This window comes from Enhydra lutris, unplaced genomic scaffold (genome assembly GCF_002288905.1).
Source record: "Enhydra lutris kenyoni isolate GAN:26980312 unplaced genomic scaffold, ASM228890v2 scaffoldscaffold38, whole genome shotgun sequence".
In the NCBI taxonomy this organism is placed as follows: Eukaryota; Metazoa; Chordata; class Mammalia; order Carnivora; family Mustelidae; genus Enhydra; species Enhydra lutris.
Genome location: NW_019154122.1, coordinates 2,334,107 through 2,347,147, shown reverse-complemented (window position 1 = coordinate 2,347,147; position 13,041 = coordinate 2,334,107). Strand labels below are relative to the sequence as shown.

At 42.8% G+C, this 13,041-nt stretch overlaps 1 protein-coding gene across 4 annotated transcripts; it reads left to right on the top strand.

Annotated features, from left to right (window-relative positions):
* Window positions 1–7,353: 7,353 nt before the first annotated feature.
* On the top strand, window positions 7,354–11,383 carry LOC111154674 (proline rich nuclear receptor coactivator 2). 4 transcript variants are annotated; one of them, XM_022514483.1, is made up of 3 exons: window positions 7,354–7,398; window positions 8,828–9,033; window positions 9,332–11,383. In XM_022514483.1, the coding sequence occupies exon 3, from the start codon at window positions 9,350–9,352 to the stop codon at window positions 9,767–9,769; it is 420 nt and encodes a 139-aa protein (XP_022370191.1). In that variant the 5' UTR covers window positions 7,354–7,398; window positions 8,828–9,033; window positions 9,332–9,349; the 3' UTR covers window positions 9,770–11,383. The 4 variants fall into 4 exon arrangements, with proteins under 4 accessions (XP_022370191.1, XP_022370190.1, XP_022370188.1 ...); XM_022514482.1 differs by lacking the exon at window positions 7,354–7,398 and adding an exon at window positions 7,784–7,962 and having other exon boundaries at window positions 8,832–9,033; XM_022514480.1 differs by lacking the exon at window positions 7,354–7,398 and adding an exon at window positions 7,784–7,962.
* The last annotated feature ends 1,658 nt before the right edge of the window (window positions 11,384–13,041 follow it).

Sequence of the window (13,041 nt, the reverse complement as noted above, 5' to 3'; positions counted from 1 at the left end):
GCCGCTGCCTTCGGCTCAGGTCATGATCTCAGGGTCCTGGGATCGAGCCCCGCATCGGGCTCTCTGCTCGGCAGGGAGCCTGCTTCCTCCTCTCTCTCTGCCTGCCTCTCTGCCTGCTTGTGATCTCTGTCTGTCAAATAAATAAATTAAAAAAAAATGTTTAAAAAAAAAAAAAATTCTTTTGACTAATTCATTCCTATGTTAATTCACCCTCTCCTCTGACAGATCCAACATCAGAGAAGCAGCTATAAATAACCAGGAGGGAGAATAGTTATCTGTAGATCCAGAAGCCTGAGACTTGACTTTGATGCCCTAATGGTGGGGGTGTAAATCAAAAGTCCTAACCTATAAAGTTACCGTGGTAGTTTTACCTCTAGGAATTTATTTAAGGGAAATTTATTTAAGAAAAGTTATATTTATCTATAAGGATATTCAGCTCAGCGTGTAATAGCAAAGAACTGGAAACAACAGTTGGGGATGGTGAAATTAATGACAGATAAGCCATAACATAAAATACCATTAATGGGGGCACCTGGGTGGCTTAGTGGGTTAAGTCTCTGCCTTCACCTCAGGTCATGGTCTCAGGGTCCTGGGATCAAGCCCTGCATCAGGCTCTCTGCTTGGCAGGGAGCCTGCTTTCCCCTCTCTCTGCCTGCCTCTCTGCCTACTTGTGATCTCTCTCTCTCTCTCTCTGTCAAATAAATAAATAAAATCTTTAAAAAAATACCATTAGTGATCTAGGTATGTAGGTATATATACACAGAAACAGGTTCACAGTATATTGAGTTTAAAACATGAAAAATAAGAGCCAGGGAACAAAAGAATATGTATTGTTTATTATCATTACCATTTTTATGAAAATAAAACCCTCAAAACTCAGTAATTGAGGGCTTTCTTAGTACTTGCTCTAAGGACTTCAAAGATGTTGATTTGTTTAAACCTTACGCTGTTAGGCGCTGGTATTATCCCCATTTGACAGATGAAGAAATTAACATGCTGAAAGGTTGAAAAGCCTGCTGATATCATATGCTAGTGAGCTGCAGAGCTGAGACCCAGGGCAGGCTCTGGGGTCTGTGCTCTTCCCACCACACATTGCCTCTCGGTATGGAAAAAAGACTGGAAGGACATTCCCTCAAAACCTCGTCTCTGGGAGGTAAGACATGGAGTGATTTTTGTTGTTGTTTTTGGGGTTGTTGTTGACCTGCCTTTTCTATGGTTAATACATGCACATATGTAAAAGACACACTCCAATAAAAAATGTTTAAGATAGAAGACCTTAACCGGACAAGTCTCTCTGAGCCTCAGTTTCTCCACCTATAGAATGGTAATAATGCTGATCCTGTAGAACTAATGCCAAGATTGAGTGTAATAATAGATGTGGAAAAACCCTATTGTAGATTTGGAATATGTCAAAAGTGTGAGGTGTTGCAATGGAAGGCAGATTAAGAGAAAAATGTCTACAGGAATTCAGCGACTGTGAGAAAACACAGTGGGAGTTTGAATCGGCTTCTTATCTCATTGGATTCTCTTTAGAGCCTTCCATGATTCCTAAAGATAGCGTGTCTCTTCTTCGTGCCATGAGTGTGAATAGTTGGGAGACAGGTATAGTCATGGTCTTAATAGAATTAGATGGCTCCCATGTTCCACTATTTTTTTCGGTGAGTATTAAGTGTTCCAGATTTCTTTTGGTTATCAATCTGGTTGCCAGCATGAACCTGTTTGGGTTGTTCTTCTCAAGGTTGCTGCCCATCTTTCTGTCCACACAGCTTTTGGCCTGAAGTACTGAGAGCTCAGACGTTGGAGCGGGCCAAGAAATGGAGAGCTTGGATCAACAGACTAGCGAGGAAACTGAGAGTAGACCCTGGGTGTCCACCTGGGTGATGAACACTTTAAAAAAGTGATCTAAAATAACTCTGGGTGCTCATTTTTTTGCTGGTTTTTTGGTATAATGACTACCTTTGAGGATTACAGAGGACAGACTGGGTCCTCTTCATACAGACACTCCCACATCAGGGGATTACTCTTAGAAAAACTTAAGAGCCGTAGTTCTCAACACAGAGTGAGCTGTGTAGGGGAAGCGAAAGCTTATTTCTACCTTCTTAGAGTCTCTGGCCTGAGAATTAAACTGATAGAAGACATTAACAGGAGAAAAGCACACAGATATATTTCTTTTTCTTTTTTTAATGATTTTTAAAAAATATTTTATTTATATAATATATATAATATAAAGATAATATTTTTTAAAGATTCCAGTTTATTTGACAGAGATCACAAGTAGGTGTAGAGGCAGGCAGAGAGAGGGGGGAAGCAGGCTCCCTGCTGAGCAGAGAGCCCTATGCGGGGCTCAATCCCAGGACCCTGAGATCATGACCTGAGCTGAAGGCAGAGGCTTTAACCACTGAGCCACCCAGACGCCCCAAGCACACAGATATATTTCTAAATTTTAAGTGATAAGGACATGAAGACCCAAAGTAGTGGCAAAGCCTAAATGCTTTTATAATAGGTTGAACAAGAGATACAATTGTGGAAAAGTAACTAAAATATGTGGGGAATCTAAAGGAAGGTAAGAGTTATTTTAATCAGATCTGTTTGTAGGGAATTCTCTTGGCCTCCGCCCCCACCTCTGATGGTAAGAATGTTTCTCTCCTCCTGGTGTAGGAGGACGTCTTTCACCTGGGAATGTTCTTTCTTGTTTTCAGGAAGAAAAAGGGAGGGGAGGTCAGAGTGACCTTTTGCACCTGCTGTTTTTCAAGTGTTTTTAGTTCAAAATAAGCCTTCTGCCACCCCACCTCTAGCTGGGGTTGGAGCACCCAAGCAGCCATCCTCAAAGATCCTGATTCTGGGGTGGCAGGCCATGCTTCAGAATCCTTTAAAGGTCTCGGAGGTTGAGAAGCCCTGGGTCAGAGTCACAGGAAGTGTGGGAGTTTAGCATTGACTTCCTGTACCCCATTTAGTGATTACACCGAATAGGCTGTAATGGCCGAGGACTGATTTGCAAAGGCTTGGGAATGTATGAGCAATTGGGGAACGCGCGGCAGATGCTTCCCCAGGAAACACATTCAGGGTGTGTTGGAGGGGGTGTGTGTGTGTTTCCATACCAGTCTGGCAACAAGATTAGAGCCGCAAGGCACATCAAAACATCAGACAGGTGTTCTACTTTGCTTTCTTGGCAAGTTCCGAGAACTTGCTTCTCCTAACTGAAATTAGCCAGCCACTGACGGGCCTGCCAGCATTCTAAGTTGTACTCTGAATTCACAGATCAATAACCAAACCAGCTTGAGTTAGACAAACTGGGAGGTGCGTGATCCAGCCTGAAAGCCAGTGGGTCCGACTAAAGAGACATGCTTGAAAGGTGTGGCAAACCTGTGCGATTGCCTCACTACCTTGCCACTTGTGGCGTTTAAAGTACAACGAGTATCAGCCTGTACCTTGCCAATCCTGCAAAGCCAGACTCTCTGAAACACCTTTTTGTCCCACTTGTACTTACACATTAGGTAGGTAAACTTGATGTAAAAGATTCTGTTGATTTTGGCTCCCACTGGTATGTAATTCAAAATGCATCCTCTTGGGAGAGGATTTTAGGGAGTGTGCAAATCCCTTTCTTTTCCCCCTCCATGCCAGGGAGGCCAGGTTCAGTGTTTGTAACCCGAACTCTGTAGCAATGTTAGCAGGTTCGTTTTTGTGTTGACAATTGGCATTGTCTGACCTTGACTCTCAGGGGAAGAACTGAGGAAATGAATCTCTCCAGACACCCCGCTTTCTTCTCTGATAAATTGTCAAGGGAAGAGCCTTTGAGTTCTTTTAGGGCTGGGATGGAGCCTCTTTCACTGCTGTAGCCCCAGGGCTTGGCAGAGTGCCTGCCTCAAAGAAGGCACCAGATAAATCTTGGTTAAATAAATGTTTTGTATTAAACACCCACGCATTTATTATGAGTTTGGCTCCCAGCATGGGTAGCTGATTTATATCCTGAGAGCTGTTTCTTTGTATCACCACTTTCCTTTTTGAACTGAGAACCACTAATTGCATTGTGTTGGTGGCCCTGACTTTATAGACCGGCAGGGAGGGGCTAGGCAGAGGCTGCATCCGACGTCCTGAAGAGGGTGTGTTTTTGGCCCCTGCTGCCCAGTTCTGAGTGTTACCAGCGCTTGGTAAATATTAATGAAGGTTGAGCTGGAGCTGTATTGGGAGGCTGCTGGGAGTCTGGGACATAGTAAAGGCTTTAAGAGGGCTCTCCTGAGAGCAGCCAGACTCTGACCTGGCAGAAACGGAGGTTTCATACTGCCCTAGCAGCTCTGCCAGTCCCGTCTACAGCCATTCAGTGTGGGCCCTGGGCAGAGCACCTTTCAGGCCCTGGGGAAGACAGAGGGGACTCAGACACAAATGCTTCAGGGGGACACGGAGCATGGGCTCTGAAGACTTAGCTTGTAGCTCTCAGCTTTAAATTTTATGGGCCTCACATTTTTCATCTGCACAGTAGAGATCAAAATCGCACCTACCCCATCATTGGTGCAGATCAGCAAAAAACAATGTGGTACAGGGAAGGGGAAGGCAGAGAAAGTACCCACTATGTTGTGTGTGTTGATAACTGTCCAAAATACTACCTATGTGTTTACACAGGTAAGAATCAGAGAGCAGGGTGACTGAATTCTGTAATACAATTTGGAGCCAGTGAAGTGGGTTCTGTTTGTTGTTTTTGTTTTTTGTTTTGGGTGCCTGTGTGGCTCAGTCTGTTAAGTGTAGGCCTCCTGATTTGGGCTCAGATCATGATCTCAGGGTCGTGAGATTGAGCCCCGTATCAGGCTCACACTGGGTGTGGAGGCTGCTCTTCAGTTTCTCTCTCCCTCTCCACCACCCCCTCTAAAATAAATAAATAGTTAACACAATCAAATTGGTGTAGGGAGGAAGGAGGTTGGGGAGGGAGTGTGGTGGAGATGAATTTGACTGATATTTGGATGATATGAATAAAAAAGAATTAGACCTACCAAATGGGAGAAGATATTTGCAAACGACATATCAGATAAAGGGCTGGTGTCCAAGATCTAGAAAGAACTTACCAAACTCAACACCCCAAAAACAAATAATCTAGTTCAAAAATGGACAGAAGACAAGAACAGACATTTCTCCAAAGAGGACATACAAATGGCCATCAAACACATGACAAAATGCTCAGTATCACTCAGCATCATGGAAATACAAATCAAAACCACAATGAGATACCACCTCACACTGATCAGAATGGCTAAAATTAACAAGTCAGGAAACAACAAGTGTTGGTGAGGACGCGGAGAAAGAGGAACCCTCTTACCCTGCCTGTGGGAACGCAAGCTGGTGCAGCCACTTTGGAAAACAGTGTGGCGATTCCTTAAGAAGTTAAAAATAGGGGCGCCTGGGTAGTTCAGAGGGTTGAAGCCTCTGCCTTTGGCTCAGGTCATGATTTCAGAGTCCTGAGATCGAGCCCCACGTTGGGCTTTCTGCTCAGCAGGGAGCCTGCCTCCCCTCTCTCTCTGCCTGCCTCTCTGCCTACTTGTGGTTTCTGTCAAATAAATAAATAAAATCTTTAAAAAAAAAGAAGTTAAAAATAAAGATACCATATGACTCAGCAATTGCACTACTAGATACCACAAAGATATAAATGTAGTGATCTGAAGGGGCACGTGCACCCCAGTGTTTACAGCAGCAACATCCCCGATAGCCAAACTGTGGAAAGGGCCCAGATACCCAGTGACAGATGAATGGTAAGAAGATGTGTGTGTGTGATGAAATATTACTCAGCCATCAAAAAGGATGAACTCTTGCCATTTACATCGTTGTAGGCAGAACTAGAGGGTATTATGCTGAGCAAAATAAGTCAATCAGAGAAAGACAATTTCATATTTCATTCATACGTGGAATATAAGAAACAGCACAGAGGATCATAGGGGAAGGGAGGGAAAACTGAATGGGAAGAAATCAGAGAAGGAGACAAACCATGGGAGACTCTTAACTATAGGAAACCAATAGGGTTGTTGGAGGGGAGGTTGGGGGGGGAATGGGGCAACTGGGTGATGGGTATTCAGGAGGTCATGTGACGTGAGGAGCACTGGATGTTATGAAACTGAATAACAACTCTGCATATAAACTAATGAGGTACTATATGTTGGCTAATTGAATTTGAGTAAAAAAGAAACATTTAGAGATATAAAATACACTTTCATACAAGTATCCAACCAGATAGAATATGTAAAATGCAGTGATAAACACTTGGCACTTCATAAATCTTTGCTATTAAAAAAAGAATTAGAAAAAAAGTGCTCAGACTGAAACCACACCATTATATTAAAAAAAAAAAAAATTCACAGTAAGGGTCTTTTCCGAAGTTAAAGTCTTGAACTCATTAATTAAATACAGCCTGGCTACTATCTGATGTCTAAGCCAGCTTCTGGAGTTTTTAGGAAACAGATCACATTTTCAGTAAGCTAGCAGGTGCTTATTATACACATCTTATTTGACTATAATATGATTAGCAGCAGAAAACCCCATGTTCAAAAATATATCTTCTATATATTTCACCAAATTAATTTGATTAACAAACTTCTCTTTTAAAATTCGGTCGCTTAAGGAAGTTTTTTTTTTTTTTTTTTTTTTTTTAAGAAAACACAAGGTCCGTGGCCAGAAAGACACAGAGGTGGGGGATGATGGAAGCAAAAAACTGCAGATTAAATAACTAATTATGTGGGACCTATAAACAGTATATATAAATTCTGCAGTGAACACGTTCCACGTTCATAGACTTTGGCGTTCTCTTTTAAAACACTCATTTTGGGTCGCTTATCCATTTACCTCAAAGAAGTTGTCCTTTCCCTCTTCTCTACACCTCGCCGGCATCATCAACCGAGCTACAGCTTTACTCCCCCTCCCCACTTACAACTGGGCGGAAAGGGGCATCAGGGAGCCCCGGTTCTTTCAACAAACTTTTCTTGCGCACTTACAATGTACGAGCCACTGTATTCAGAAAAAACCGGCCTCGCCCCTTGAGGGTGTGGTGGTCCTGGTGGGGAAGAGGGGTGACAAATAGGGACACCAGCAGTTACCATGCGAGACGATGAAGGGCTCTCCCTGTAGTTAAGGACCCGTGGGGACACAGCGGGGACTGACTGACTTGATCCGCGCATGTGTGGGAAACGCCTTCACAGAGGAGGCCACTTCGTAAAGTTTTGGGGCGGGGGTCGGGGACACGAGAGGGAACCGCAAGCTTTGGGGATTGCAAAGAAGTTCTCGCGACCGAGGAGAATGAGAGGAGCGTCAGGAGCAAAGTGCGCAGAGGCCAGGCCTCGGGAGGCAACTTTGGCGCACATCTTTCGGCTTTAAAAACTGGTCACGCGGCCCAGCGAACCCAAGTCGGGAACCGAGGCCGCTTCGGTAAAGCCCCCGGGGGGCTGGGGACCAGTTGGGGTCTCTCAGTGCCGCAGGACCCGCGCGCCGAGCGCCCGGGCTGACGCCCCTTCCCGAGCGCCGAGCGCGCGTGGCCAAGACGTGAACGGGGGGTCGCGGGCGCCGCCGCACCCAGCGGGGCCCGGGGCAGCGGGGCGGGCGCGACCGGGGACCGGCTGGCGGAGGGCACGACCGCAGCAGTTGTTCCCGACATGCTCCTCTCGGGGAGGATTTCAAACCCCGGGCCACAAGCTCGCCTCCCTCGTCCCCGCCGGCCCCAGCAACAGGCGGTGGCGCGCGTATCATTGGCCGGGCGGCGCGTCGGCCGCTGTTGATTGGCCGCCGTGCTTCCCGGCCCCGCTTCGGCGCTCGTCGCCACCTCCATTTTGTCGGTAGAGGCGGAAGGAGGAGGTCGGGTCGGGAGGCGGAGGTGGTCAGCAGCTAGCTCCTCGGTGCCCGTGGGCTTTGTTCGTTCCGTGCCTCGTCTCTCCCTGGAAAGGGAGGGGGGCTTCGACGCCGAGCAGGAGCCGCCGCCGTCCGAGTTTGAAGTCGGTGAGTGGCAGCGGCGCCGCGGGAGCGGCCATGTTGGCGGCCGCACTCCCCATTGTTGGGGGAAAGAGGCGAGGGGAGGCGAGATCCCGGAAACCGCGGGGGGCCGGGGAGCACCCCGGCCGGGCTCGAGAACGGTGGGCTTTTCGGAAGCCAGGCCCCGTCGGAAGACCCGAACTTTCTGGGCTCGCGCGGTGAATGACTCAGGGGCTGTTAAAATAAGTGTGCAAGGCCCTTAACCCTTCCAAAAAGAGGGCGTATTTGTTGGTAAATGATTTCTTGGGATAGTAAATGAAACCTGGGATGTATAATGCTCACTGTAAAGAGGCATTCTTGGGTATATTTTAGATGAAAATCGGCTTAGGTTATGGCCTGTGAAAACTTCAAAATGGGGAGGAGTTGAGAGTTCATAACTAAAGGAGACACTTTCTATGACGTAGACGTGTTGGGAGAGAAGGCTTTTCGAAAAAGAATACGTGCTGTGTCGCAAGATGGGAAATTTCGGAAAAGATTTTTAAAATGTCTCTTAAGGAAACTCATTTTTAGCCCGTTTCTTGGGATGGCTGTAAAAGCTAATGGTTCCCCGGTTTGAACGTTTTAGTGACAAAATCCGTGTGAGACTTTGAAAACTTCCCCCGGGGAAAAAAAAAGAACTCGTTGTGGCACTGGGACTCCCGTTCCACCGCCCCCATTCCTGGATCGTAAGGCCGAGAAAAGTTCTTAAAGACGACAGTTACCAGATTATTTTCCATCTTACTTATTAGTTCAGGAAGTAGCCATTCTTAACTGTATTTCCGTAGTAAATATAAGCGATCACTTTCCCCGTGTTTTTTGAATTGAAGTAATGAAGTAATCTTTTCTTTTCTAGCTAGGACTTCTCTCAAACTTGTGTGCTGAGGAGACTCAGATGTTGGCCTCAGCTCCTAGGCTGAACTCAGCAGATCGGCCCATGAAAACTTCTGTATTGAGACAAAGGAAAGGATCCAGCAGAAAGCAACATCTATTATCCTGGGCTTGGCAGCAAGGAAGGGGACAGGTAGTGGAAATCCTGCAATCCGAGAAACAGACTGAAAGGTATAAAATTATTTTTATAATTTTATAAGGATGTCTTATCCTTTTAACCTTAGCCAATTGTCTTTATTTTTCACATGATTATTCACATTTGCAGATAAGCTTTCTTAAGAAGGTAATAAAGGCTATGCACATAATTAAGTGTGAACATACGGTGAAGTTATTAAAGCAGTTGGATAGCAGTTTTGAGTCTTTCCAAAATGATTTCTGGAGTTACAAGTTGGGGCTACAGAACTTTCTTAAATTTTTGAACTTTTCTTACTGGGATTTTGCTAAGTATTTTATTTCCATTTACTTGTAGGTGACAAAGAAGCTGAAGATGGGTGGTGGAGAGAGGTACAACATTCCAGCCCCTCAATCAAGAAACGTTAGTAAGAACCAGCAACAGCTTAATAGACAGAAGACCAAGGATCAGAATTCCCAGATGAAGATTGTTCATAAGAAAAAAGAAAGAGGACATACTTACACCTCATCAGCAGCTGCACGGCAGGCCATGCAAAATGGGGGGAAGAACAAAAATTTTCCAAATAATCAAAACTGGAACTCTGGCTTATCAAGTCCTAGCTTACTTTTTAAGTCTCAAACTAATCAGAACTATGCTGGAGCCAAGTTTAGTGAGCCACCATCACCAAGTGTTCTTCCTAAACCACCAAGCCACTGGGTTCCAGTCTCCTTTAATCCTTCTGATAAGGAGATAATGACATTTCAACTTAAAACCTTACTTAAAGTACAGGTATAAAATAAGATAAAATACTAATGTTTAAATTTAGTTATATTTCAAGGTAGTTGTCCATTGTTTCAGGCCAAATTCACTAGGGAATTAATCTATTTGTAAAACTGCTCATGTAGAAAATATAATTAGACTTTATCTTATCTATTTTACATGTTGTGTGCACTGTGACGTAATGGTAGTATCAGTGCAACTTAAAATTAACTAAATTATTGATAATTGTACATTGATACTTTGTTCTCATCTGCATAACTCTTAAACCTGTCAAATTCAGGTTTGGGGAATGGTAATCAACTTTTCCTGTTGTTTGTTGGGCAGAAATAACTAAGAGTATCAGATTTACTTGTTGAAAGCTAGTCAATCTGCTTATGAGCATCCATGTTAAAACACATGTAAGGATTGAAAGGTAGTTGAATATTTGACAGTTTGAAGTCCTAGAAACATCCAAACCAGTAATATGCCAACAACCTGATGCACTGCCAAAAAATGTGAATTTTTTTTAGCGAATAGTTGCATTTTAGTGAACTGTATGCTGGTGAATGTGGAAAGGGCACTAGAGGCTTTCCAGTTATTTAGAATGAGACCATATACCCAGTGACCATTTCTTTCATGCAGTAGGTCTGCTAACTAATGCACCAAAACCCGTTTTTACGGAAACAGTATTTGGTGGTTACTGAGTAGCTTTCAGAATACATTTTTATACTATAGCACTGCATAAGCTATTCTGACAGTGATCTGGTCTCAAAATCATTCCCTATAAAACTTACTTAAAAGTGGGGAGCTGTATAATGTGAAAGTTTTAAGTACCTAGGAAAGAGCCATGTAAATATATGTAATAAACTTGTAGCATATGTAAAGTTTTGTTGGCATTTATCTTACAAAAATAGAGTATTTTAGTATGAATTTGCTGAATGTAAGACCATGGACTCTTTTTATACTATGGCCTGATTTTAAAGGTCCAAAATAATTTGTTTTTAAAGTTTGCCCTTGTGCTAAAGTGCCAGTGTATGTATAATTGATCTAGTTGTAAACTATATTTCAAAGTAAATCCTAGTGTAATAAGTTTTATATAACTCTAAAGGTTTTAAGCTGCTAAAACACTTCCTATTTTTAAGAGATGTGAAATGCAGTATGGGACTGTTTAATTTTTTCTTCCTTAAGCCCAAAGATTAACTATTAAAGGGTCCCTCCAACCTTAAAGATTCATTCTGGCTTTCAATAACTTTTGTAATCTATAACAAATATAGTTTAGTGTTTGTCAGTATATATATATTTTTTGTTACTAGTCTAAGTGCAACCCAGGGGACCATTTATGCAAAAGATGTAATTTCTTGTGTAATAACCTTGATAACATGTTTTACCTAAATATAACAGCTAACACAGTAAATTACAAATGTGTGTGAGAGAGTCAATTTAAAATTTGATTGTAAGTGCCCTATTCAATTAGGTAACTTTTTGACCTTTTAAAGCAGAAGGGCCAAGCTGTAGTTATCCAATGAACTGAGATGAGGTGATATTGCTCCAAGTCAAATAATGCTAACCTAAATTCAGGTTTACATAGTACTTAATGTACATATGTGAATTTAGCATGAAATTAAAAAATAAAATTGCTTCTCCCCCCCCCCCGTGGCTAAATTGTATTTCATAAAAAATTGTTATGACTATCTTTAACATTTACTCTTAGAATGCACGTAAATTAACCCCACTGAAAAATGGAAGGACATTTGGTTTTTAAGAGGCAACGAATGTGCTGACGGACATACTGTATTATAACCCACCCACCCCCCAGCAGATTTAACTGTAAAAGGCCACAGAATACTTCACGGAAACTAAGCTTCTGATTCATTATCAAGTCAAATACAGCAGGACTAATTACCTGCCTCTCCCCTTCTACATTTTAAGGTGATTGAGGTTTATAGAAAACAAAAATTCCTCCCAAGTTGTAAGACCCTTGCAATTTGTCTGCTATATATTAAAGCATAATTTACACCAGGGATCTTTGGGAGGTGGGGGAAGGCATCACCAGAGCCACATTTGCTAAGTGAGAGGGGTAGCTTCAACTAGTTCAGTAGGTGAACTCCAGGGCAAGGCCATTACTTTATCATGCAAATCAGAAGGTAACTAATTTGGAGAAAATAAAAATTTGAGTCATTTTTCTTCCTGTTCCATTCCCAGTGTAAAGTCTATGAACAATGCCAAGGATTGTTATGTTATTTAACTGCACTGGAATTTCACTGGATTTAATAGTTTGCAGCCCAGGCATGTTAGTTTTGGACTTCTTAATGTATGAGGTTTTTGGTTTGGGATAGACTCACTGTGACCAGTGTTCAGACTTGAGGATGGAGTACCAAAGGCTTTTACCTAACCATAAAGTTTTCAATAGCTAAGGATAACTATCGGATCAACATCTCATTCCTCAACGACTAATAAGTTTTGGTTAGTCTACAGGATTTTCCCAAACTATTTTTAACTTGTGAGAACCAAAAAGTTATTAAAGGGAACCAACCTCTATCCTCTAAGGCTGAAGTCAGCCACAGCGTAAGCCTTCAGTCAGTGTTAGAATTTTGTCATCTTTCTGATGGCAGTGTAGAGTATGGTGGGAGTCTGGGTACATCACCTATCCTTACACTTAATTTCTGGTTAAGTTCTATTCTTCCCCAAAGCAAGCACAAAGGGTTTTGGGTTAAGTTTTCTAGTTTCTTTAATTGCATTCTCATTGGCAGTTACTCTGTAAAACAGGAGAAAGAGAACATCTCTAAAGCCTCTTACACAAATGAGGAAAGCCTACCCAGCCATAAACATAGAAGGCAGAGCTAAACCTAAGGAAAAACAAAACCAAGGGGGAAAAAAAAAAAAAAAACCCAAATTTTTTGGCTCCTAGACCAGTTTATTTCACTCTAGCATTCAAAGAGATGGGATCTACAAAATACTAGACACAAAGGCTTTTACTTCATTACAAACTACTCTGTCAGTTATCAATGAAAGGAATTTACATGCCTTGCTTTTTATTCCAAACAGAGAGTCCCGACTTCAATAGGGTGAAACAACTGTTAGGAATACATAAACACAATGCAATAAACATAACCAACACTGTTGGGGGTGGGGTGGGCAGAGGAAAAAGAAACCAAGAGAAGGAAACTTTTCTATAGCAACTACTGACATCTACTAAGATGTCAGTAGTTGAATGACAACACATAGGCTGCTTACTCCATTTACCAATGAGAGCAGTTTACTCCTAAAAAGCTCTGACCTCCTGGTAGAAATGCCATTAAGATATTCCT

What these genes read in the sequence shown, in the direction of transcription:
- LOC111154674 (XM_022514483.1), top strand. Translation starts at nt 9,350, where the DNA reads ATGGGTGGTGGAGAGAGGTACAACATTCCAGCCCCTCAATCAAGAAAC.